At 39.2% G+C, this 23,858-nt stretch overlaps 1 protein-coding gene across 1 annotated transcript in view; it reads left to right on the forward strand.

The window, feature by feature from the left end:
* The window catches only part of LOC124133759 (cholecystokinin receptor type A-like), a 39,029-nt gene extending 18,858 nt beyond the window's left edge, over window positions 1-20,171 (forward strand). Inside the window, exons 2-3 of the mRNA XM_048387280.1 lie at window positions 15,831-16,217; window positions 17,661-20,171. Of these exons, the coding sequence (XP_048243237.1) occupies window positions 15,831-16,217; window positions 17,661-18,265 (992 nt within the window). The 3' untranslated portion in view covers window positions 18,266-20,171. The remainder of the gene's footprint in view (window positions 1-15,830; window positions 16,218-17,660) is intronic.
* Window positions 20,172-23,858: the final 3,687 nt, after the last annotated feature.

Raw genomic sequence — 23,858 nt, forward strand, 5'->3', positions numbered from 1 at the left:
CCAAACCTGCCAGTTTTAAACCCATTTAATCAATGGTCTATCGAAAGGTTTAAAATTATTATGGTAAACAATAAGATATGCGGATTTGATAGATCTTCGACAAAAATAATAATAGACGCTATTTCTTCCTTGAGTGTCTGGAAATTATTCTCTTTGATGTACTCGAGGAAGCTTGTTGGACATTATTAATATTTTACGTCGTTGCACATCTATTTGAAAGGGACACTTCTTCCGCAGAGAAAATTCGAAGTGACCCAATAATCTCCGGGCATTGCCTTGATGGGTAGTCATTGTGTCAGTGTGATGTCCCACCGACATCTTGGGAACTTCAATCCCCAAGGATGTATCTGCAAATTTAATCTAACGACGTACCACACTTTGAAAATAGCAACATCATCAGCTTGTTTGAGACTGTTTCCTGAACTTGGATGGTTGGAGAACGTATACGTCATACTGTTTGATATCCGTGATCTGCAAACACGGTGGATCTTACAGTCAGGGCACACTGTGTCACCGATGTAGCGTTACTCGGTTAATGGATATCTTCATGATAGAGTTTAAATAGAGTTAGTGTTTGTTTGTTGTTTAACGCCGCACTCATCAATATTCCAGCTATATAGCGGCGTAATGGACTTAGCGATGGAGGGAACATTTAATGACACATCGGCAGTTTTTCAGCAACATCATGACTTAAACAGTTTAAATAATTAAAGCATAAAAAAAATTAAACGTCAGCACCAGAGAATAACCATCCTCGATTATCTGAAGAAACAGATTCCATTGGGCGTTCAGGGCAACAGAGCGGTGAAATCTATATGAATGGATCACTGAAAACCAAGTGTTCGCGATAAGGGCAAGCATGTCCTGCCCTCACGGCAGCACCGGCATTCCCACGAATGCATCAAAAGGTAAGTGTTTGTTGCCTGACACCAAAGCACGTTTAAAAGAGGGCACTGTTACTCAATTACAAAATAAATACACGGTCTATAGATCTTCAGCAATCAAAGTTACATGTAAGCCACCATACTGGGGACTTGTGGTAACTCTGCTGCCTGCATGGTCCCCCAGCAGCATTTACATCATCCTTCAGCTGCTGGCGATTGTTGGCACTGACGTTTGAAATTATTGAAATTATTAACTAATCACGGGTAATAAATAAAAGCGATAAAACCTTTCCATATTTAATAGAAATATCTGCCAAAAGCATAGTCGATTGTACGATCCGACTGTGCGTAGCATGCTATTATGAATCACTATCAAATAGTAATGATACCAGGTGTTCGCGAAAAGATGAGCGTATCCTGCCCCATCGGTGGCACCCGTCACAAACACATGCAAAGGCAAGTCATTTGTTCACCTGAAAAAACACGAAAACATAAGGTTAATTTACATATGGACTCATCCGCCATCTGTAAATCTGAATTTACATGTTGAGGTGGCGTTGGTCGGTTTGGGTTGGCCAAACGGTTGAGGATACACCTAGATCACGCTGAAATGGAAACAATTGAATGAATTGTGTTTTAAAGTATTTCAGTTATATTGCCGGATATAATATTGATGAAATGCCAGGAGTGATGCAGTTCAACAAGTAGACGTTAACCACTTTGGTGAACCAGCACTGATTTGGTTGGACAAACGAAGAACCACGATCAGACTGAATCTTGGATTCGAATCCAGAATCATAGGATCATGGCGTGTATAAGGGAAGTAACTCTGTGCAGCAAATTTCGGTGTCGGCTTAATCACCTTTGCAAAGGAATAGGCAGAAGGAATACATATACGTACTGTTAGAATATCATTAACTGTTATACATTATCACTTACAGAAATATGATTGCATCCTGTGAATCATGGTGGGTTAAACACAAAGGTCTGAATGGTGTTCATTATTCAATCATTGTCACTTGAAAAATAACAGTAAAAACAGAAATAACCCTTTGCACGAGTAAAGGCACTCTCTCGTGCCAGGGTCCTCAACATTATCTTGGTTTACAATTTCCTATTTCAATTGTATCGTGTTTTATGCGCGAACAGGTTCGCTGAATTCATACAAATAAGCCCTTTACAAAGAAAATGGCTCAGCTGGTCTGTTATCGTATAACCATCAATAAGATAGTTCTGTCGATTGTGGATTGTTAAATATACCCCCAAACTTAAGTTCTAACGAGACCGTTTCCGCTTTATTTCCCAAAGGTAAAATTTATCATAAATAATTCCCTGTGATCATTATGCAATGTTTCGTCCTGCTAGAGAAGTCCTGGGCATACATGCCAAATTTTTGCAAATTGTGATACAAGAAATACGTATTTGAACGCCAGTCACCGGCCAACCTGGCCGGAGGGTGAATGATGTGAATAGAATTTGCTATTTCGTTCATAAAGAGCTGATAAATATTTCGCTGGTGGGTAAAATTGGTATTCTGTTGAGAAAGCATTCATTACAGGAAGCGAAAGCCAAACGTGGAGGAGACAAAGGGAGACTCTTCATGTACGTGTTATGGACTAATATATGGGGTAAAAAAGATGCATTTAACGTATTCATAGAAAAATACCCATACAGCAACGTTTGATGCGGATGTAATTTTGATTTGAGAGGAAACGTATCCTATCCTATTGGTGTTGAAGGCTCTAGAAGCATTGGTTTTTCGATTCTAATATAGCGTCCATTACTCACTTTAATAACAGTTCCCCGTAGGCATGGGGAACGTCGGTGACTGCAGTTGGTGATTATGCTGTCGAAACACCCAAGATTGGTCTGGACTCCGCAGACATATTGTAGATGAGCTGAATTTGATTTACGTGTGTTGGGCAGGTTAAGGATGACATATTGAAACCATTCAATTCAGAAAATATATCTATAAACTTACTAATGTGTATTGTTAGTATGTTCTGGGGTCATTTGGAACTGAATGCTATTAACAAAACGTTGAACACAGCCCACGGTGATGAGTTGTTAAACGTTATCCTTCTGGAGTGAATGTATTAGAAACGACAATGGTGCGTTCGTTCTATTAGTGATGGTTTGTGGATAAACCTGCACTCAGTACAGGTCCAGCTAGATCATGCGGCCTGTGATGAGCAACCTCCCGGGCCGTCGGTTGGTTGGTTTGTTGTTTAACGCCGCACTCAGCAATATACCAGCTATATGACAGCGGTCTGTAAATAATCGAGTCTGGACCAGACAATCCAGTAATTAATATCATGGGCATCCATCCACGCAATTGGGATCGATGACATGGATCATCCAAGTCAGCGAGCCTGACCACCCGATCCCGTTAGTCGCCTTTTACAACAAGCATAGTCACCTTTTACAGCAAGCATGGGTTGCTGAAGACCTATTCTACCCCGGAATCTTAACAGGTGTCCAGGCCGTCGGAGTATAGTGACGTGCAATAAGTCACAAGACCACCCATTCCATTGTATCGTCTCATAGGACAGGCAGAGGTTGTTGGAAACAAATTCATGGATTCCCTTCGACGACTAATTTATAACATTTTTAGACCCGTGAAGATACGGGATAGAACAGGTCTTCAGCAATCCATGCTTGCCGTAAAATGCGATTATGTTTGTTAGAGGCGACTAACGGGATCGAGTTGATACATGTCATCGATCCCAATTGCGTGGATCGATGCTCATGATGTCAATCACTGGATTGTCTGGTCCATACTCGATTATTTACATACCGCCGTCGTATAGCTGGAATATTTCCTTGGTACTACGTATGAAGCCCTCAACCCCCGCTTTGATATTGATGGCCTATTACCGAGAGCGGTGTTAAACCCATTCACTCACAAGGGATTATATAATGGGGAATTATATTCACAATAGCTGCGTAAATTTTTGTATGAACACAATATCCATGACATTGTGAACCTTTCGCATCAAACGTGACCTATCTGATCGCATCGACACAAAACAGGGATTTTGTAGCACAATACTGAGCAGTTTTTAATCCTCGGTTTGGTGATATATGAAGTGACAGTAGAAAGTCAGTGGCATTTTGTCATCTGAATAATAACGATATATGTATAATGGCTGTAAATAAGTCGAACATTAATTTCCTTTTTTGTTATATGAAATGCCAACAGACGTGCATAAGGTAACCCTGTACATGACGTAAGCCTGTACACGACGTGACTCTGTACATGACGTGACTCTGTACATGACATGACTCTGTATATGACGTAACGCTGTACATGACGTGACTCTGTACATGACATGACTCCGTACATGACGTGACTCTGTACATGACGTGACTCTGTACATGACGTTACTCAGTACATGACGTAACTCTGTACATGACGTGACTCTGTACATGACGTGACTATACATGACGAAACTCTGTACATGACGTGACGTGACGTGCCAAACGAGTAAATAGTCCAATAATGTATTCGATTCTGAACAAATGTAGATTGAGTGCCGCCTCTACACAAGTTGGTAAACGTGATGCTGTCATTATAATATAAACTAATTGTGCCTCTAATTTGTTTCATTTGTCCTTAGTAACACCAGCTTCTAAAAACCAAATATAGTTCATTTGTGGGCCGAGTTCTGCTGGAGAAGGATCTGACTGGTTGTGCGGTCCATCACATCGATTACCAACCATGATCCGTGTAGATAGTGATTTATAGCTGTCATAAGGATAATCTAGCATGCTCTACTTTACTCGAAGCATAACTGCCCCCCTCCCCGCGTGACTGCAGTGTAGGTTCACACCTAGTAAAATTTACGTACATCATGTAGTAATAAAAAACAATGTGTAATAATTTGTACAGAATACGATACATTTTGTAATAACGTGACGTAAAGTACAATTTGCAGTAAAACGTACAACTTGTCGTAAGACGATACATATTGTAGCGATAACCTACATACTTGCATGCAAAATGGACGGCATCAGCTGTAGCCATTAATGGCGTGGACACTGATCGTGGCGAAAATAGCATCATAGTATCACAGCTGATCATGTACAGGTATTTCAGATAAGGATGTGTTTTTCTTGTTGAGAGCTTTTTCGGAGATTCATCCGCCTTCATCATCAGCATCAACATCAATCAAATAAGAAATAACTTAACATAAAGAAACTCTGGGAAATACATGGTCCAGGTTTCTGGATTTCTTGAATATGTTGATGAACTCTGGGAAATACATGGTCCATGTTTCTGGATTTCTTGAATATGTTGATGAACTTTGGGAAATACATGGTCCATGTTTCTGGATTTCTTGAACATGTGTAAGAACTCTGGGAAATACCTGGTCCATGTTTCTGGATTTCAGGAATATGTTGAAGATACTTTGGGAAATACATGGTCCATGTTTCTGGATTTCTTGAATATGTTGATGATATTTTGACTTTAGACAAAAGTAAGATACATGAGACACCGTCTTTGCTTTTTGTGAATCCCAATATATGTAAATGAAGATACAACCTTCATCCTGCACCATGTCCAGATGAGTTCAGTTGTTAGGTTGTACATGCTGCGTTCTCTGTTTCAGTAAACCTTCAATCATTGACCTGATCGGGCAGACATATTGCCCATTCGATCAGATATTAACTCATGCGAACTCAACTGTCATATAAACAATCTCATATGGGCATCTGTTTGAATCATGTTGCGCTTTTATCTATAAATCTCAAAGTATAAATATTTCAGGAACCGTTTTAACGAAAGTGCTTTAACCTTTGAAATGAATAGCTAAAGCTAAAGTACATTATGAATAAGTAAGTATCACATATTAATGAGATCAGTATAGTGCTCTTTCAATATCTACAAGACTCGACCTTTCGTGAATACCGATGGAGAGTTAGATATATGTAACATATATTATTTTGTGGAGCATAAATGCAAATTCTCAAGTTAACTACTTTTTTATTCAGATCTCTCTGATAAATGAGAAGATAGTTAGACAGTTTTTTTATGTAGGCTTCCGAAGTACATCACAAACTTTCAATATTATTTTGTTTTAAAGTACACTGAAATCAAGCAATCTAAATATCAAAGGACTCTGTCAGGCATCTTAAATAAATGTTCATGGAGACAGTTAACGATTTTCAGCTGTGCTGTGGCAACAAAGCTAACCATATGTGACTGTTATCGACCGCGCTTCTGCAGATCCACAAGGAAATAATTAAACTAAGAAAATCCGATTTCATGTTTATCACATACTCAAAAACTGTACATAGTTTCACAAAGATAACGTGGAGGTCTTTTAGTCATTTAAAGACACTGACCCCTAACCGGCTATCAGCCGTAGTTAATGCATGCTTTTTTGTTGACATATTGAGGTAAAATAAACTTGTGAAATGTACCACTTGGCCCTTCGATCAATATGTAACAGTGCATGATGTTGCTTGAACGACTTTTGATCTATGCCTGAGCAGCGACTTGGGCAGAACAGGCAAATGAAAGAAGGAAGTCCTTTTTTTAAAACACCATATTCATTGTATTTGGTTATCGAATTGATAATGGTAAACATGAAACATTATTTTGTACACATGTTTCAGCAAGTAATAGGGGCTGCCTATACTCTATTGTAAACTGGGGGATTTGCACTTGATCTTTCAAAATACCTAGTTGTCCTCGTTTCTTCCTCTGTGGTGACCCTTTGGTTTTACGTCCACGCTAAGCCTTCTAAACTTCCCCTATATCAATCCATCGGATGCCTAGGCTGATCAGAAGGGTAATCAGAACCTTATCCTACATTAAATACAAGGGATATTCTCTAGGGAAATAAACTCTCCCCTATCTAAACTCGCCACATTACGGTTACTGCCCCCGATATTTGCTAGCTATTTACAAGCTACATTAAGAAGTAGATATCACTTTTCGTGTAGATTTACCGTCATTATCGGTTGATGTATATTTTAAGTGCTTGCAATAAGCATTGCTTGCGAAGTTGTATATATTTCCCAGTTTACGTCAACGCCGAGAGTAAGGATATGATTGTTTACGTCATCACAATATCATACGATCCTTTCTCATTTCAAGAGAACCTTCTGTAGTTGTCATATCGGCAATGAGGCCGCAACTGATTGTGTATTTGCTTGTGCGAACTTCGCTAAAACCATTATAGTGAAAATACCATGTAGTGATTCTTTCAGAAGAAGCACAATTTACTACATTAAGCTACTATATTTCATCCGTGGCATATTAAAGCCTTACGAGTACCATCAGAGTTTAGAAGAATCATCCTTGTTTATAAACCCTGAATGCCAAATCGAAAACGTATTATTACAACTTTGAACAATAAGAAACAACAATATACATCAACAAAGATAAATGATGACTTTTTTATCTTTTTCCGGAACAATATGTTGTCGAAAAATCAAAAGAGACCTTAGTGTTTGCTGGCCAGAACGCTTTTGCTCAGCGATAGGTTTCAACTAAGTCGGTCAAGAGATCTTCATAGTCCAGCACAAACCCTTAACCTAGATGTCCAACACAGCATGAGAGATTCGTAATGATATTACCGTACATGAAGTAAATATTGGTATTTTCATAATGTAGCTCGGGCATATTTGCCGCCCTGAATGCAGTTCCAATTTATCTAATTTATCATTCGGTTAGTAATTTGCTGGAGACATCACAGTAAGCCATTCTCATCTGGTTCATTTGGCTGCATCGAACAAGGGCTGATTAGATGGAAGGGGCGAGCTTCAGAAGGTGCTTCTGAGTCTCAGATTGTGAAGGCAATGTCACCTCATGTGATTGATATTGTATATGCAGTCAATTTGGTTTCCTTAGGGAGCACACAAACCCCATTTATGAGATTCGTGAATTCTGGGCTTTGTATAATGTTCTATTATTCTTGTGTTTTTGAAACGTTGAATTTACCCTGAAATGCTTTCTGATGGATGGCATTTATTTAGAAAAAAATGTGATTGAGAGAGTATTGTGCTGTTTCCAACCGCTTTGTGTAAATACTTGCCTATGTTCTGAGTCTGATGTGAAGTTGTGTGAACCCTTCAAATTGATTAATTTTGTCGGTTCTGTTTAATGTTGCAAGCCAATAATCCGGGACATAAGCTCCAGCCTTTCATTGGATGACATTACGTTACGGAGGTTCGGAGTGTCAATACAACTTAAATCAATCGTAGCTGAAAGACCTTTTTCAAGAATGTCAACAACCATGCAACTTAAAAGATTTCGAGAAAAGTCGGTCTTAAACACATCTTAGAATAGTACGATGAACTTCAGTTTTTAAGGTTCCTCGGGCTCCATGATATTTATAAAAAGACTGCAGAATGAATTCAAATTTAAAGATTTTTTATATTTATATTTATATCTATCTTATCCAAGACTTATGTATTCAGTTTAACCAGTAATGTCACTATGGTTAAACTTGTTGATATATATAACTTTATCAATTATAGTACCTTTTCCAACTTCGTTATCTTCTGAACTTCAGTTATTACAGACAGGCTGTACGGATCAACGACTGATGCTCACATTTTGTTAATTTAGACACATTGTTTCAAATCATACATGCTACAATTATGAAGGCATGTTCTGTGTCTCAAGCCCGGGTATGACCACCCAGTGTGTCAACACAACAAGCTGTGTTGTCGTTCCCCGAGTAGATCGGTACTAACACTTTTTGAATATTGGCGTAAAACAACATTCACTATGACTCTTGATACACGTCAATTGACCACAAATGATGATATTCACCCTACAACACCATATATATTTAAATACACACGCGCATACACACAATCTCTCTCACACACACACATACACACACACACATTGTCAATGCAAGAGATTATCCAGTAAACCAGTAAAATATAATCAGCAAAATTGCCGCGAAAATTACAAGGGACCACTGAAATTCAGCGAAAAGTCCATAATAATACAATGTAGATATTACGTGGCAGATCAAACCTTGCTTCATTTATTTTTAGTATACCATATATTCTATTATATCGACAAACCACCCGCAGACCTTTCCTTTTAATAGTGATTAATTTCATTTTCTCCTTTCATCCTATCATTATCACAAGGATCAGTTTATAATTGCATCGTATAACTCGCTTACATACGACAGCTTAACAGCAGTGTTAAAAACTGTTCTTCCATCACACATTAATTAATGATCACGTATGTTTTTTGTCCTGGCAAACCTTTGGCAAGATCGTTGAAAATGCTGCAAGATGGACGTGTATACATGTACCGTGACAATTTTAGCCCGGAGTAGCCGGTATGTGGAATTGTGAATGACAGATGCGAAGTTATGTCTTTTTGTGTGTAAACGTCCCCAGCGGTGATGTACGCATTATTAGGTGTACTGATTAACAGGGCTGTCGCCTTTTCGCGAATATCATCGTGGTGATCCATAAAGAAATTCAACGCCAAAGAAAAACCAGTATCGATTATCCGCCGAAACAGGTTCCATTGGGCGTGAAAGGCAAAGCTGTGATAAAACATTATATAAATGGATCACTAAAAATCATTGATGACACCCGGTGTTCGCGAAAAGAATGCTTATGCCACTGCTTATGTCACGGTCAGAGTCGTACTATGGACTCAGATACGTTATTTATTATGTAAAAGGTTTTGTCGATTTTATTAATATTCAGTGTAGATGTGACAGGTTACATTATAATACCATGTTAAATGTTTATGCCTATTACGACTCATTTTCCCACAAATAGAAGGAGAAGAGGATAAGGTCAAGCTAAGAATTTGTCTCTTAAGACATTCAATGGATTTTATGAGGGGGTTTGCCAGAACCAAATTACCCAAATCTCTAATTGCCCTACCGTGTAACCTCGTCAGTTTCTCCGCTCGAATCCAGACGTGACTTCACGTATGTTATCTCCCAACGATTAAAGAATCAATTTATATTACTGAATCCATTTATATGTATATTGACAAGATTTAGGCTTATCACAAACAATAATTGACCTATCTGTGGCCACGTTTAAGACAAGACTGGAGCCCTCGGGGAATAGCCGCTGACCTATAAGGGGTATTGGAAGTGAGAATCATGTTGTTCGCAGTCAGACTCACAGACACTTCTTGACCAACGAGCGAATAGGCAGATGTTTTCCCTGATCAATATTGACTCGGGGTCTTGACAGTCTGCCCCAGAGCATGTAGTGATCCACAGATTTTGATTGAGATAAATGCTGTGACCTCTTCCCGGCGCGCAACTCATGCAGCAATCGTCAAAATGCTATTGTTGGAATGGGTTAAGCCATGACGAGACACATATTACGGTTTGTGATGAGAACACGCCATTAGTCCCTATAGGAAATGTGTCACAACTGTTTATGCGAGAGTGCTGTGTGCCGGACGTTGATGTTGTGGTTTCTGCTCAATTAGTGGAGATTCATTACCTTGATGTCTTGTAGCCAACTACACACGTTTTCGAACAGGGAACAATTCATGAACTAATTTGAAAGAGAGTTTCCGTTAATTTGATAACTATGAGCTGATAATTGTGATAATTATAAAAAGATTTATGTGTACATTTGAATTGAAGGAACTGGTTTTTAAAATTGTATCATTGATATTTCATGAAAAGTATTGATTTTCATTAAAACATATTCCTGAATTTATTTACCTGAAATAGGAATATATGCGTTTATGTGATCATGAGCATTGTCAGACCTGAATAGAAACGTTAAAGTAATCTTACAGCTGTAAATGTTTTACTCGTGATGATATATTTTACTCAATTCACACAAATGCTCATATCCTCTAACACAAACACAAAACATGCAAACACATACATGTTCACATGTATTAACACGCACACATCTCAATTCTAATCGGGTCACATCGTTACAAAGCCGTCAAGGCTTGAACTAATATTTGTCATTAAATAGGCAATAAATAGCAACGGTTCACAAATGATTGCTTGCATAGCGAGGTTTCTTTGGGGGTAAAAGTTCTTTCTGAATTGAAGTTTGGTCCTCCTATTTAAATGGTTTTGTCAAAAGTTTAGCCACAAGAATTATGTCCGAAGTTTCAATTTTGGTTTATTGGAATTCTTTGACTGTTGGTTTGCAGCTCCTATCATCCCTTCCTTATTCCAAGCCATTTCTCTTGTGAGTTGTTTTACTGTCGAGTATACAGTGCAAGAGCCGCTGTACTGCAACGTATGTTGTTACATGTCTGATCGGAACGTGTAGACGATGTTGTTTTTGTAACTGTTATGTCCAAATGACCGTGCGAATATCTGTTTATCAACCCGCACATGTGATTCGTTTGACGTAAAACGGATAATAACGGTAGCCAAACAGAGCCAGTGCACGCATATAGAATATTTATTACTTGTGTTTCCGTTGTGCTATTCAGTGAAGACAGCTGTTGCTTTTTGCAAGATTGAGAGTACCAGCTAGTGTCAATTGGAGGGGTAATAACCATCAATGAATCCTCCAGGCTTATTACAACACCGAGGAACAGCAAGTCCCAGTTTAGAAATTTTATGAACATTGTTTTTTGTAATTTTCATTTCATTTCTCAAGTGTGTATTTAAATATTTGATGAAAATCGATGATATATTGCTATATCAAAAAGTTAGTTGCTTTTATCTTTAAAATCAAAATTTTCAAATTGAAGCGCAGAGACTAACCGGAAATCGGTACGACAGAAGTAAATTGTAAGATTTACCAAAGAAGACATAATTTATGGATTACAACTTCTTTATTATACTGTAATAGCGACGTTTCGGTATAGACTAACAACGGTATAAGGATCTATACTGAAACGTCCCTATAACAGTATAATAAAGAATTTAAAATCCATAAATGTGTCTTCTTTGTCATCCGTCAACTTCTTAGAAATGGCTATCAAACATTTCACTGAATAACCACACAAGATCAAAGAATAATTAATACAATATATTCAAAGACTCAGTTTTAGGTTTACAATAAGAAAAGCAATACAATCGGTCCAGTAAGTGGCAGCTACAATACCTAACATGAACTATGAACTATGAATCCAGACTGGATAATCACGAAAAAAGTAACTGTGTTTTTTTTAAAGTGATGTAAATGTTACGTTATTGAAAATAACAACATCATATTTGGTCATTCGTCTGATCAATTTTGTATCATGACAAATTCATTGACAAACGCTATACCTGGTAACTGGAGACAGAACGACACGCCCTAAAAGCAGTGTAACAACTCAACTAACAGTGTCAATATCGGGTGTGACCACCATTTGCGTTGATACAGGGCGGTGCACTGAAGATAGCACATGATTGAAAACAGCCTGGGGGATGTTGTTCCCGATGTCAACCAAAGCTTGTCCAAACTGAGCTAGCGTCACCATGGTTCTGGTCCTGTCGTAGGCGTCTCTCTATCTCATCCCAGACATGTTCAATGGGGGAGTGGTCTGGAGAAACAGCCGGCCATGGCATAACAGCAATGTTATGCTGCCTCAAAGTCTGTTGCAACACGTGCAACATGTGGGTGGGTATTATCCTGCTGCAACGTGACGTTACGTCCCTGCATTTGCACAAAGGGTAGAACATGATCTCGAACGGTGTCGTAAGGGTAGCGTACGCCATTCAAATTGCCATTTACAGTGATGAGCTGTACATGTGTTTTCTAATAAGTTGTGATGCAACTCCATACCGTTACACTTCCACCCTCACACTGACGACGCTGAGTAACGCAAGCGTCGCTGAAACGTTCTCTTGGTGCATGTAGACACTTGCACGACCATCAGAGCTTTGTAGACGAAAACCGAACTCATCTGTGAGCAGTATACTGTCACAATCTTGTCTTCTGAACCTCAACAAACTAGGCGTCCAAGACGGTGACGTGAAAGCAAAATAGATTCTACCAATCGGTCTCAACCCAGGAATTAATATGGAATTTTGGTATCGAATTCGTAGATGCATCAACCGAATATGGTTGTTTTGTTGACGTAACGTCACACACTGCCCCGTGGCAAGTCATTCGTGTTGCCGTGTAGCTCCTACGAGATGATATTGTGTTTCTGTGAACATTAAAATATCAACTTGGTCTTGCGCCATTCCTGTTTGCAGTATACCCAAAAAGTCGTAAGCGTTATTAGCGAATAAACAAAATTATTTTATGAGCGCCTGATACACAATCATCATGTGCTAAAGCAACATAATTCACTGATTTGCAGTGGTTTGGTCGTGGGTTCGAATTTCAGATTCGCCACGTTTATTACCCATGGTTTGTCACCCAAACCTGTGCTTCTTGGTTTAACGAAATACACCTTTGGCCTTCCTTGAACAGTAAGCGCCAGGATAGCCTGAAATATTGTTCCCAATAGCGTTAACTCCACTCACTTTCTTATTCCCATGATGATATCTCAGTTGGTTGCAATGTTTTGACATTGTGTATTTTGAAAACGAATAGTTAAGTAAAAAAATAATTAGGAGTACTTCCTCATTTCATTGCGTCTTTCAAAACGATCAATAATGTAGCGCGTTATCGATCTAAGCTAATTCAACTTGTCATCTGTGCATTGCCATTGAGCCATCAATAAATAGATCAACAATTCCTCCAATCAGTTCTGTCCCCAATTAAGCATAACGAAATTCTTGCAGGTCACAGGGAACCAGTTTTAGTTCCAGGTACCTTTTTTGTACTAAACTAAACTTTCACATTGCAAGCTCAAACAAGGGTGGCATTGTCACGCCCTTCACAACGTCCATCCTTGGACAGCAAACTGTATGCTTGGTTCGAGTAAATCGTTCTTGCGATGTAGCTTTCAGACTATTAATGAATGAAGTACAATATATTTTGTTCTCATTGTCAGTAAGGTAAGGGTAGATTAGAACGATTGCCGTTCCAAGATTTGTTCCAAAACAATAAGTCAACCACATCTGTAATCAAGCGGATTCCAGAAGCAGTTATCCGTGATTAACCGAACCTACCAAGATTACATGTCAAACATTATATACGCTCAGATTGAAAGCGCAATGCCTGGGGTTAATTTGTTAACACGACATCGGTCCTAATAATAATGAAAAGTAATTTAACAGACAGTTGGTCAAATCTAGTGTATAATCTTGCAATCCATTAATGCAGTGAGGCGTGAAATGGAATGAGATCATACTACCCAGTTGCCGTTGACTGGGAAGAGGTTGATATTTTCCATACTTGAACACGAGTGACGAGATCCACTAGTCACATACGTAATGCGAACGGTACGTTTGTGTGCGGAACGGTACGGCAAAGCTAGATAGAATGACATTTGATTTGGCTTTGTTTTGTTGTTTAACCCGCATATTCCGGCTGTATAGCGGCGGCCTGTAACTGATCGAGACTATCCAGTGATTGACATCACCAGCATCGGTCTGCGCAATTGGGATACCATGACATGCATCAACCAAGTCAGCGAGCCTGACCACCCGATCCCATTATTCGCCATTTACAAGCATGGATCGCTGAAGACCAATTCTAACCCTGATCTCCACAGGGCAGACAGACCTTTGAAACCAAGTTACATGTTCTGTAGACTGCGGAGGACCTTCCACATCTGACACCTTGTTTCGTTCATTATTACCATTGGAGAATTCCCCGTGGATGGCCAGCTACTGCATTGGTTCAGCTGTCAGGACGATCGAGTTTATCTCTTAAGCTATCAATGCAATTATAAGGTGATACCTGGTTCATTTATAACATGAATATCAGTGTATGATGTCTGTTTTCATACAGCTTAGTGCGACCTCTTTCTTTCTTACGTCTTCCAGAGTCATAAATTGTCATTTTTTCTGATGAAAATTCAAGCTGCAAATTCAAGCAGCGCTCCTAAATCACTGTATTTACATTTTGCTAACACGAATGTCTCAATTACTAAAGACAGTTAACTTCACAATATTTAAATATGAAATTCTTATCCCTTCATTACTTTGACCAACCTTTAATGGCCCTCCATCACTGGTTTTGGTCTCCAACAAAGTACAGAGACACTCGATAAAATCGTCTTTATTAACATATATCCGTAAACATATAGTATAGCATGTCAGTCTAATAATTTATGTTTTATATATAGCATCTTGCTTTTCCTCCAACATTAAGCTTACGCGCAGTGAAACTTGATCATTCGCTTACGCAAAAAAGAGTAAGGTAAACGTATAACATATCCACACTATAGCAACCCATGCTTGTCGTTAGGGGCGGTGGTCAGGCTCGCTGACTTCGTTGATGCATGACATCGTATCCCAATTGCGTTGATTGATGCTCATGATGTTAATCACTGGACTGTCTGGTCCGGACTAATTATTTACAGACCGCCATCATATATCTGGAATATTGCTGAGTGCGGCGTTAAACAACAAACAAACAAAATTATCATCTTGTGACCTCGTGAACAACAACAACATCATGTTTTCCCCGAAAATTGAGAGCAATGTGGTTTCACTTTAAGCTATGAGAATCGCTGACTCATTTTATGCAGATATTTGAAAGTAAGATCTTTCAAATCTGATTGGTAATACGTATATATACAGATTAATGCATTAGTCTGTTAGTCATGCTCACTCTACGAAACGAGCACCAGAAGTTAACCACATTATTTTTTACAAGAACTAGATTGATAACCACACATATCTATTAAGTTCTTCATCGTACAAACTAAATATTAAAAGAACTGTGGTGTTGTATCCGTCAACTTGACGTCAACAACAGTTTACTATAGATATGACGTCAAATATGACGTCATTAAACTTTACGTCTGTATTACGTCACAGATGGAATTTACATTACATCACCAAGATCGTTGCTTCATTATGTAGATGCTTTTTATTGACTTTTATCAAATCGCATATGTGGATAAATATGGATAAATAGTAACCAATCTCCCTGACAATAAACCGTTTCTCTCTGCAGCAGTGTCCGTTGGCGCCAGCTGCTTCACCCTCGTGGCCATCTCCCTGGAAAGGTACTACGCCATATGTCAACCCTTGCACTCCAGGTCCTGGCAGACTCTCTCCCACTCCTACAGGTCCCTGGCTGTGTGTTGGATTCTGGCAGGCCTGGCAATGACCCCCGTGGCGATCTTCCAGCGCCATGTCAGCCTGGCCAGGGGAAAACACGCGTGTAGGGAGGTGTGGCCGCACGTGGACTTCGAGAAGGCGTATACGGTGGTCCTGGACCTAGGGTTGCTCATCATTCCCGTCGTCGTCATGAGCGTGGCCTACGGCAGGGTCATTACGACGTTGGCTACTGATGTACGAACTTCAGACTGCTGCAATTTTCAACTGCAAGAAAAAAGCGGTATGTTTTTTTCCTGTTCCTCGTTCAGTTCATTTATTTTTTTAAAAACTTTTACCTTTCTTAAAACCCCGGAACTAGTTTGCCATTACCATTATTATGAACACCGGTCATGGAATATTTTATTCCTGTACCTTGAAATACTTAATATTTTTTAACGATACTGCAAAGACAGTGTAATTCGTGTCTTTCAATTGATATACATGTGCCAGGGTGCCCCGTGTTCTTCCAGCTTCTCTTTAATTTCTTGTTTTTTTTATACAAATATATGTTCTAATGATCTTGACACGTATATCCACTATATGCAGTGAGAGAAACTAAATACTGTTGGTTTGCTATCTTTTAAACAAAATGAATCCGAGAATGTTTATTTTATATGAGAATCACGTGCAAGGCAAATCCACTTACCTTGCCAGAGATGCCGGATCATCAGTTTGAACATAACGGGTCAGTCCCCTGCTTGAAGAAACATGATTTATAGCACTTGTGTAAGCCCCGATGCTGAAAGTTGCGATAACGTCATTACCAGCGCCCCCTGTTTAATGTGGCTGAATTTCTGAAGATTTTAAAACCTGTTACTACAAATTTAATATACATGTTGTCACTCATATTCAAGCTAACGTGGTATTCAGAAGAACGTAGTTCTGCAAATATACTACACTGAGAATCAAATTGATTTTCGTTGAAAGTTAGATTCTGTAATGCGCCTTTATCACAAGAATAAGAGAAAAGTTGATTCTGCTGCACGCTATATTGGTAAGACAGATAGGATATTGTACTTAACCTATGTCTACACAGAGACAAGCTTTGTTATTTCATTTCCTGTGATTAAGGACCGCCTCCGTGGTCTAGAGGTAGAGAGGTTCGACCCCCGGCAGCATCATACCAAAAATGATGTTACCCTGCCTGACGCTCGGCATTAAGGGGCTAAAGGACTGGAATTAGTATAGTGTGTGTATGCACGTCGCTATATAAGTGCAATAATCTTGGACGCTACGTTAAGCCCCATTTCGTCTCACCTCATCTCACCTCCAGTGATTAAGTGTCAAATGGTCATGACAATTACCGTATGCTTGTCTTGTTTGTAAACAGTTCGAAACTGCTGATTATGATTCTTGGGTCTGTCATGACCATTCCCATGCTCGTAGTTTCACTATCTTTACTCTTATATTTCTTTCATGGTTGGTCATGGGTTCGAATCTCAGGTTCCCCTTGATTGTGATTCTTGGTTTGTCACCACTGTACACGTACGCGTTGGTTTCACCACGGGAGTAAACGTCTAAGACATCCATCAAAGGCTTCCTCCCACATTAAGGTGACACACCTGTTCAAAATGTATTTGCGGTTTTCAACCTTGGTGTCGTCCCCATACAACGGCAAAAGAATCAATATCAAAAACTCATATCAACCTCACATCATGTCTAACAATAACTGATCCTGTTGCAGATTCAAATCCGCGGTTCGTCCTCCCGAACTACAGAACTCTTGAACTGCGCTTGATGAACCGGGAGTCCGTGAGAAGCGTATCCTCCCAGTCCTCCACGGAGGACGGAGGCAGCATCACCCCTCCTCTACACAAAAGGAACAAGAGGATACATAGAATCAGGCACTCTAATCCTCAGAAAATACGTGAAAATAAAATCCGTGTGATCAAGATGTTGTTCATGGTGGTGTTGGAGTTCTTCATCTGCTGGACGCCTGTGTACGTCGTTAATACATGGATGATGTTTGATTTTAGCAGTGCCAAGGAACATCTCACACCCTTAACAAAGACCCTGATCCATCTGCTGTCCTATGTTTCTTCATGTTGTAACCCTATAACATATTGTTTCATGAACAAGAAATTCAGAGAAGCGTTCGTGAGGGCCTTCAGATGCCTGAAGACACCCCAACCTCTGAAGGATCGGAGAAGGATGATGATTATGCAAACAGGCTCCCGGCGGAGTGATATGTTTCAGCCTATGTCTTCAACCTCAACTAGAGCTAGTTCTATACGTCAGACCGACTATGATCATATTCAGGGATCAGATGATCTCACGGAGTTGGACTGACTACCTAGGGGAAGGTCGCGAATGCGGTCAATGCAGAATAGCGTTCAAAAACCAACATCAGTATTACATAAGCTGATCCTAAACAGGCCTAACACATAACTACCATGAGCTAAGGGATTTTTAAAGTTGACAACTACGATGTTTGAATTCTTAGGAAAGCCTCCATGTGATCACCACAGGAAACACAGGAGTCTATGTAATTTGTTAGGGGTATAACTAAAGAATATTCTTGGAATGTGAAATGTTGATGTAGAACGTAAAAGCCTTTTCTACTCGTAACTCTATCACAAAAAAAAGACTCCAAACAAAACGGAGCTGACATATTCAGGAACCTTTACATGTCTGTATTTGTTATCACAATTGTTATGTAATTGTTTATTGATAATCAATCGAGACTGATTATTCTCTACCGTTGATGTGACTTCCGGTATTTGATCCCTGGAATCGTTCATTGACAACTGGAATCAGTGGCGGAATATGCCCTACCACATGAACGAGTAGTACAAAGTGTATGACATTATTGTGTGTACACTATGTGTTCGGTGATTTGTTAATAGAGCAGTGCAGAAGGTGATCGTACGTGGTGATTGCCTACGACTGTTTTCCATGTTAATTTATAGTATGGGGTTTACAATCGTCCTAACGCTACCATCGGTTTCTGGATGTAGACAATGTACTTATTTTATTCTAATGGAAATAATCTTAAGATGTAAAAGTTTAAACTGCTAAGTTTGGCAAATTTGTAGAAAAGAAAAAGTGGAATAAGTACGGATATTCGATTTTATTCTTTGGGCAATGTGTCTTAGCACCACTATATGGGATTTAGATTATTGAGTCTCTTGCTTAATGCACTGAAGAAAATGGAACTGATTTGTGTAAAATGAATTAAATTGAGTAAAATGTGAAACTTGAAGAAGAATTATAGTTGACAACATATTCCAAATATCTGTAATATTGCTCGTCTCTTACAAATGCAAAAGGTGCGCAGGAGAACGTGTGTTTGCTTGAGATTGATTTACGTGTTCAGTACAATAAAAACTGAGGCATCATTATACATCAGGTCACTCTATCTATCTGAACACGTCTTCTTAACATGTCTCTGTCGTTGTTGAAAACGTTGCCATGCATCTTCTTTTTAAAAAATATTCGTGACTGTGTACAGACTTTAGTATTATGACACATTACTCTGTAAGCATTGGTGCCCATGACATTACTGTGTTAACAGCCGCGAGGAATGTGACCAAATCATATTTGGTGTCAAACAGTTTTTGAAATATTATTATGTCAAACTATGAATTTCCCTGTTGCTTGAGAATTCAATTTCACTTTGCAATTTCAAGCTGTACTGAACACTGATGAAACCTTCTTTTCCATACATGGTCAAAAACAATCACTTAAACTTTTCAAGGAAGTCTTAATGGATATTACCTTAACTCGTTTCAAGCTTTAATCATTACAATGAATTATTCAGTCATATCCAGAAAATGCATTCATATGTAACGTGAGTTTGTTATTCCGTGTGTACATTACATTATTTGTCAACACGCATGGGAAAAAAAGAATTTTTTTGTGATAATTGTGGTTCAAAAGTGTTTTTTTCATGGTTCAACTCTGCAAGGAGTTCTTATTGAGACCTACAACAAGTACCACAAATACATATGGGTATCTATATATCTGGCTATAATGCATACGCTTGCTCGGTATTTCTCTATGTCATTTCTGTATATTGAACTGTTTCGTTTCTGTAATATTCAAGTGTAAGCCCACCCACCTCAAAGTGATCATAGCGTTGTAGTTGTTATGGGCTTAATTCGAGGTATTACAGTGTGGCATGTTTTAGCAATCCTTGTTGAAATTGAAACTGAGTCCTCCAATGTTTGTACCAGGCTGTGATTAATTAAATTATACCCAATGTGCATTGTCCATCATAACAAGATGGAAGTCGTTGACTGTGCTTATTTCTCGCTGACAGTTAGTGTTCGTTGCAGCGCAAAGCATTGTTCGATACTCACTTGTGTGAGTGTCAATATTGAAGAATAACAGAAGACGGCATGACACACTTCATCGTCAATACTTCCGAGAATTTATATATTCCCGCCATGAACGGTGAATACATACGGCGGCTCCGAAGTGTAGCCACTATTTTTAAAATAAATCTCAAAGCATAGAATAACCAGCCGAGATTTTCTGCCGAAACAAATTCCATTTGGCGCAAAGGGCAAGATAGCTGTTGTAACCAACGACTCACGCAAACTTCATCCATGGAACAGAGTTCAATATTGACTTCCATGAGTTAAAGATTCTTTTCAAAAGGTAACCATCATCCTTAATGCAATCAAGGAATGACTTAATTTATATTTGCAGGTATTTGAGACGAGTGGAATTAATACCACGTGGATTCTCAAAAGCTTAAAGGATTTGCTTCAATTTGTGCAGTCTCAGAAAAGATCCAAGATCAATTATGTCAAAACATTTGATTTTTTCACACTCTACACCACTATCCCACACGAGAAACTTAAGGAGAAATCTCCTTTCTTGATCCAGTGGGCATTTGTCACAAAACGTTGTGAACGTAGATATAGTTACATCTCTGTCTTCAAAGGTTGTGGGAAATGAATGCCAAATGCCATCTGAAGTTTCTTCATGGATAACATCTTTGTGAACTTTGTGGTCGGGGCATTTTAGGCAACAAGTAAGCATTCCCATGGGTACCAGATGTGCTTCCCTCTCTGCTGATCTGTTTCTTTATGCATACGAGTCGGAATTTCTGCTCGGATTGGCAAATTCAAAACAAGGGAATTTGGCCAAGAAGTTTAACTTAAGCTTTGGGTGTATCGTTGATCTGATGTCGTTCAATAATGGTCAAAAAGCCAATTCCCTTTCACTGATTGGACCAGTGTAACAGTGCACAGGCCACAAATCAGGCGAAATTAAGAAGCGCTGTTCGCGGAGTGAAGATTGATGGGTGACCCTGTTTGGCATGCTTGTCCCCTGAGAGTTTCTAGGGCTTTGGTCCCGCCCACACTGAAACACATGTAGCATATGTCGTGTCAACCTTAGGCTATAGGCTTTGTTAGAAATATGCCTCTGTTCACCCAGCAGTGAATGGATACCCGGTAGGATCATATGGTAATGTGATTGTTAACCTTCTAGCGACTCATAAGGACTCATAAGGAAGCTTATGTTGTTTACTCCCCAAGGAGAGAAGAGTTATCCACAAAATTGTATGACAAGAGGGAAGACTTCAACTGTCCTATTGTCAACTATCCCTATATGTAGAACAATATTCCAACCGCTCGAGTTTTAAAGTGTCTATACTTTGGTTCAACTGAGCACGCTCATTCTACGAACATTTTAAAGAGAGTCGTACAACTATTGCTCAAAAGTTGTTTGATCAGGATTACAGCATTCAAGGCCTTAGTAAAGCTTTTAAAACGTTTTATGGTAGACATTTGGAGGACATGTCCAAATTCGACGCTTAAGTGACAAACATTATGTCCGATGCAATTCCTTGTTTTGACTTGTACCAAATGTTCCCGTGTTTGTTTGTTTTTTGAAAACTTAACTTGCCTTTGCATGCATTTGTGACGTATGACTCACAGGACAGGATAAGGATTTTCCTGAACACTATTTAATAGTGTTTCATAAACACATGATTATAATATACCGTATTCGACGTAATAAGCGCCCTCTCAAAATTAGAAATAGGGGGCTCTTATTAGAAAATAATTTCGGTGAGAAAAAAACAGTTGAAAGATCATAAATTTCGTAGTTTATGCTGACAGCCTGAAATGATACAAAAGAAAAGTATGTGCGTATCATACACAACAGATATATTTTCCAGAATTTAATTGCCCATAATTATGGTGCATATAACACACAAGTGCTTATTACACACGAATAAATAAGTCTTGTGTGCATTGATCAATCGGAAGGGATGCTAATTGCAAATGTTCACATGCCAATATATTAGCAAATATCGCCGTGGGCGCTTATTAGAACGGGGCGCTTATAACGTCGAATACGGTAGTCGGAATCGTACTGTGGACTCTGCTTTTAGCAGATATGTCTTATGGTTATGGATGGGGTTTTGGTCGCTTTTAATTCTAATCGGCCTCATTGCATTGGCTTTCAGAACTTGGACACGCGTCACTTCGGTCGTATGTATTCACGGGTGGGGGAGAAACATCGTAATATAAACTGATCAATCCAACAAAACAACACAAGCTTCTTCAATGGACCACACACAATCAACTACTTGGTTATAGATTCGGTCTACATTTTAAGCGGCAATCCAAGGGATCGAAAAATGAGTGTCTACTCTCCAGTATGAGTGAGTGAGTGAGTTTTATCCCTGCTTTATACACTATTTCATTAACAGCAAGGGGCGATCGGGTAGCCTAGTTGTTAAAGTGTTTGCTCGTCACGCCGAAGATCCGGGTTCGATTCCCTACATTGGTACAATGTGTGAAGCCCATTTCTGGTGTTCACCGCCGTGATATTGCTGGAATGTTGCTAAAAGCGGCGTAAAACCATACTCACGCGGTCATAAACAACAAACCAGCTCAATGTGGGAGACACTACCTATGATGTGCAGGTCGAAGACGTTTTACACTTCTGTGTTTTGTGCTGACAAACCAATTCGAATAAGTAGGACGAATTTGGGATTTGCATCCACAATCATAAGATTCTGTCACGCTTAAGGGACGCAATTATACACAGCGAACTGTGGCGTCTTAGACGACTGGGACACCACTGCCCACGACGACTGCACAGACTGACGAGGGTATTTGGAATCGTTACACAGTAATAAACAACGCTTTGTGAGCGTGTGATGCCAGCTGATAGGTGAAGACAGTTCGACAACGTCTCGCCACCAGAGTATTTACACCGCAAATGCCTCAGGCAATTGACTTAGGGGACCCAGTGTATTTTGTAAGACAGAATGTGTTCTCAAACGATTCGTATTACCAGGAGTCAAATTAGTATAAATAAAAAGGATTATGTGGGATCCACGTAAATATGCTATAACTGTTACTGTGGTGTTCTAGTTATATAAAGTGCTGTATATATCGGATAGTATAAGGATAAGGTAGTAGAAAGAGTTGAATACCAGACAATATGTATGTTGATATTCAAATCACATTCACTCTAAGTGGATCTTGTAAATTTTCGCGCAGCCAGTACGGAAGGCGTTGACCTCTACGTGACTGAGTTAATGAAACATTTTGAATACCACGCTTAAGTTATTTGTAACATGTTCCGTCATTACTTACCTTTGGAATTGAACATGTATAATTTCTTTTTACATACTCGGGATTAGATAGGACATAGTAATTGCATTATTAGTAAAAGATGTGTACCGGAACGCAGCAATGCAATAGCTCGCAGTTCCCATAGTTTCCAACACAAGCATTGTCTTACCGATATCAAAAGTGAAAGTCGTATATGAAAAATAGGAAAACACTACTGAATAGAAATCGTTCGTAACCTTTTCAACTCGAAGTCGATAACTCGAAGTACGGGGGACATCCGAAACTTCCGCGATGATCAAAAAGGGTCAGTAAGTTTAAGTTGAGGTAGTAAAAATGTA

This window comes from Haliotis rufescens, unplaced genomic scaffold, assembly GCF_023055435.1.
Source record: "Haliotis rufescens isolate VD_foot unplaced genomic scaffold, xgHalRufe1.0.p SCAF_7, whole genome shotgun sequence".
In the NCBI taxonomy this organism is placed as follows: Eukaryota; Metazoa; Mollusca; class Gastropoda; order Lepetellida; family Haliotidae; genus Haliotis; species Haliotis rufescens.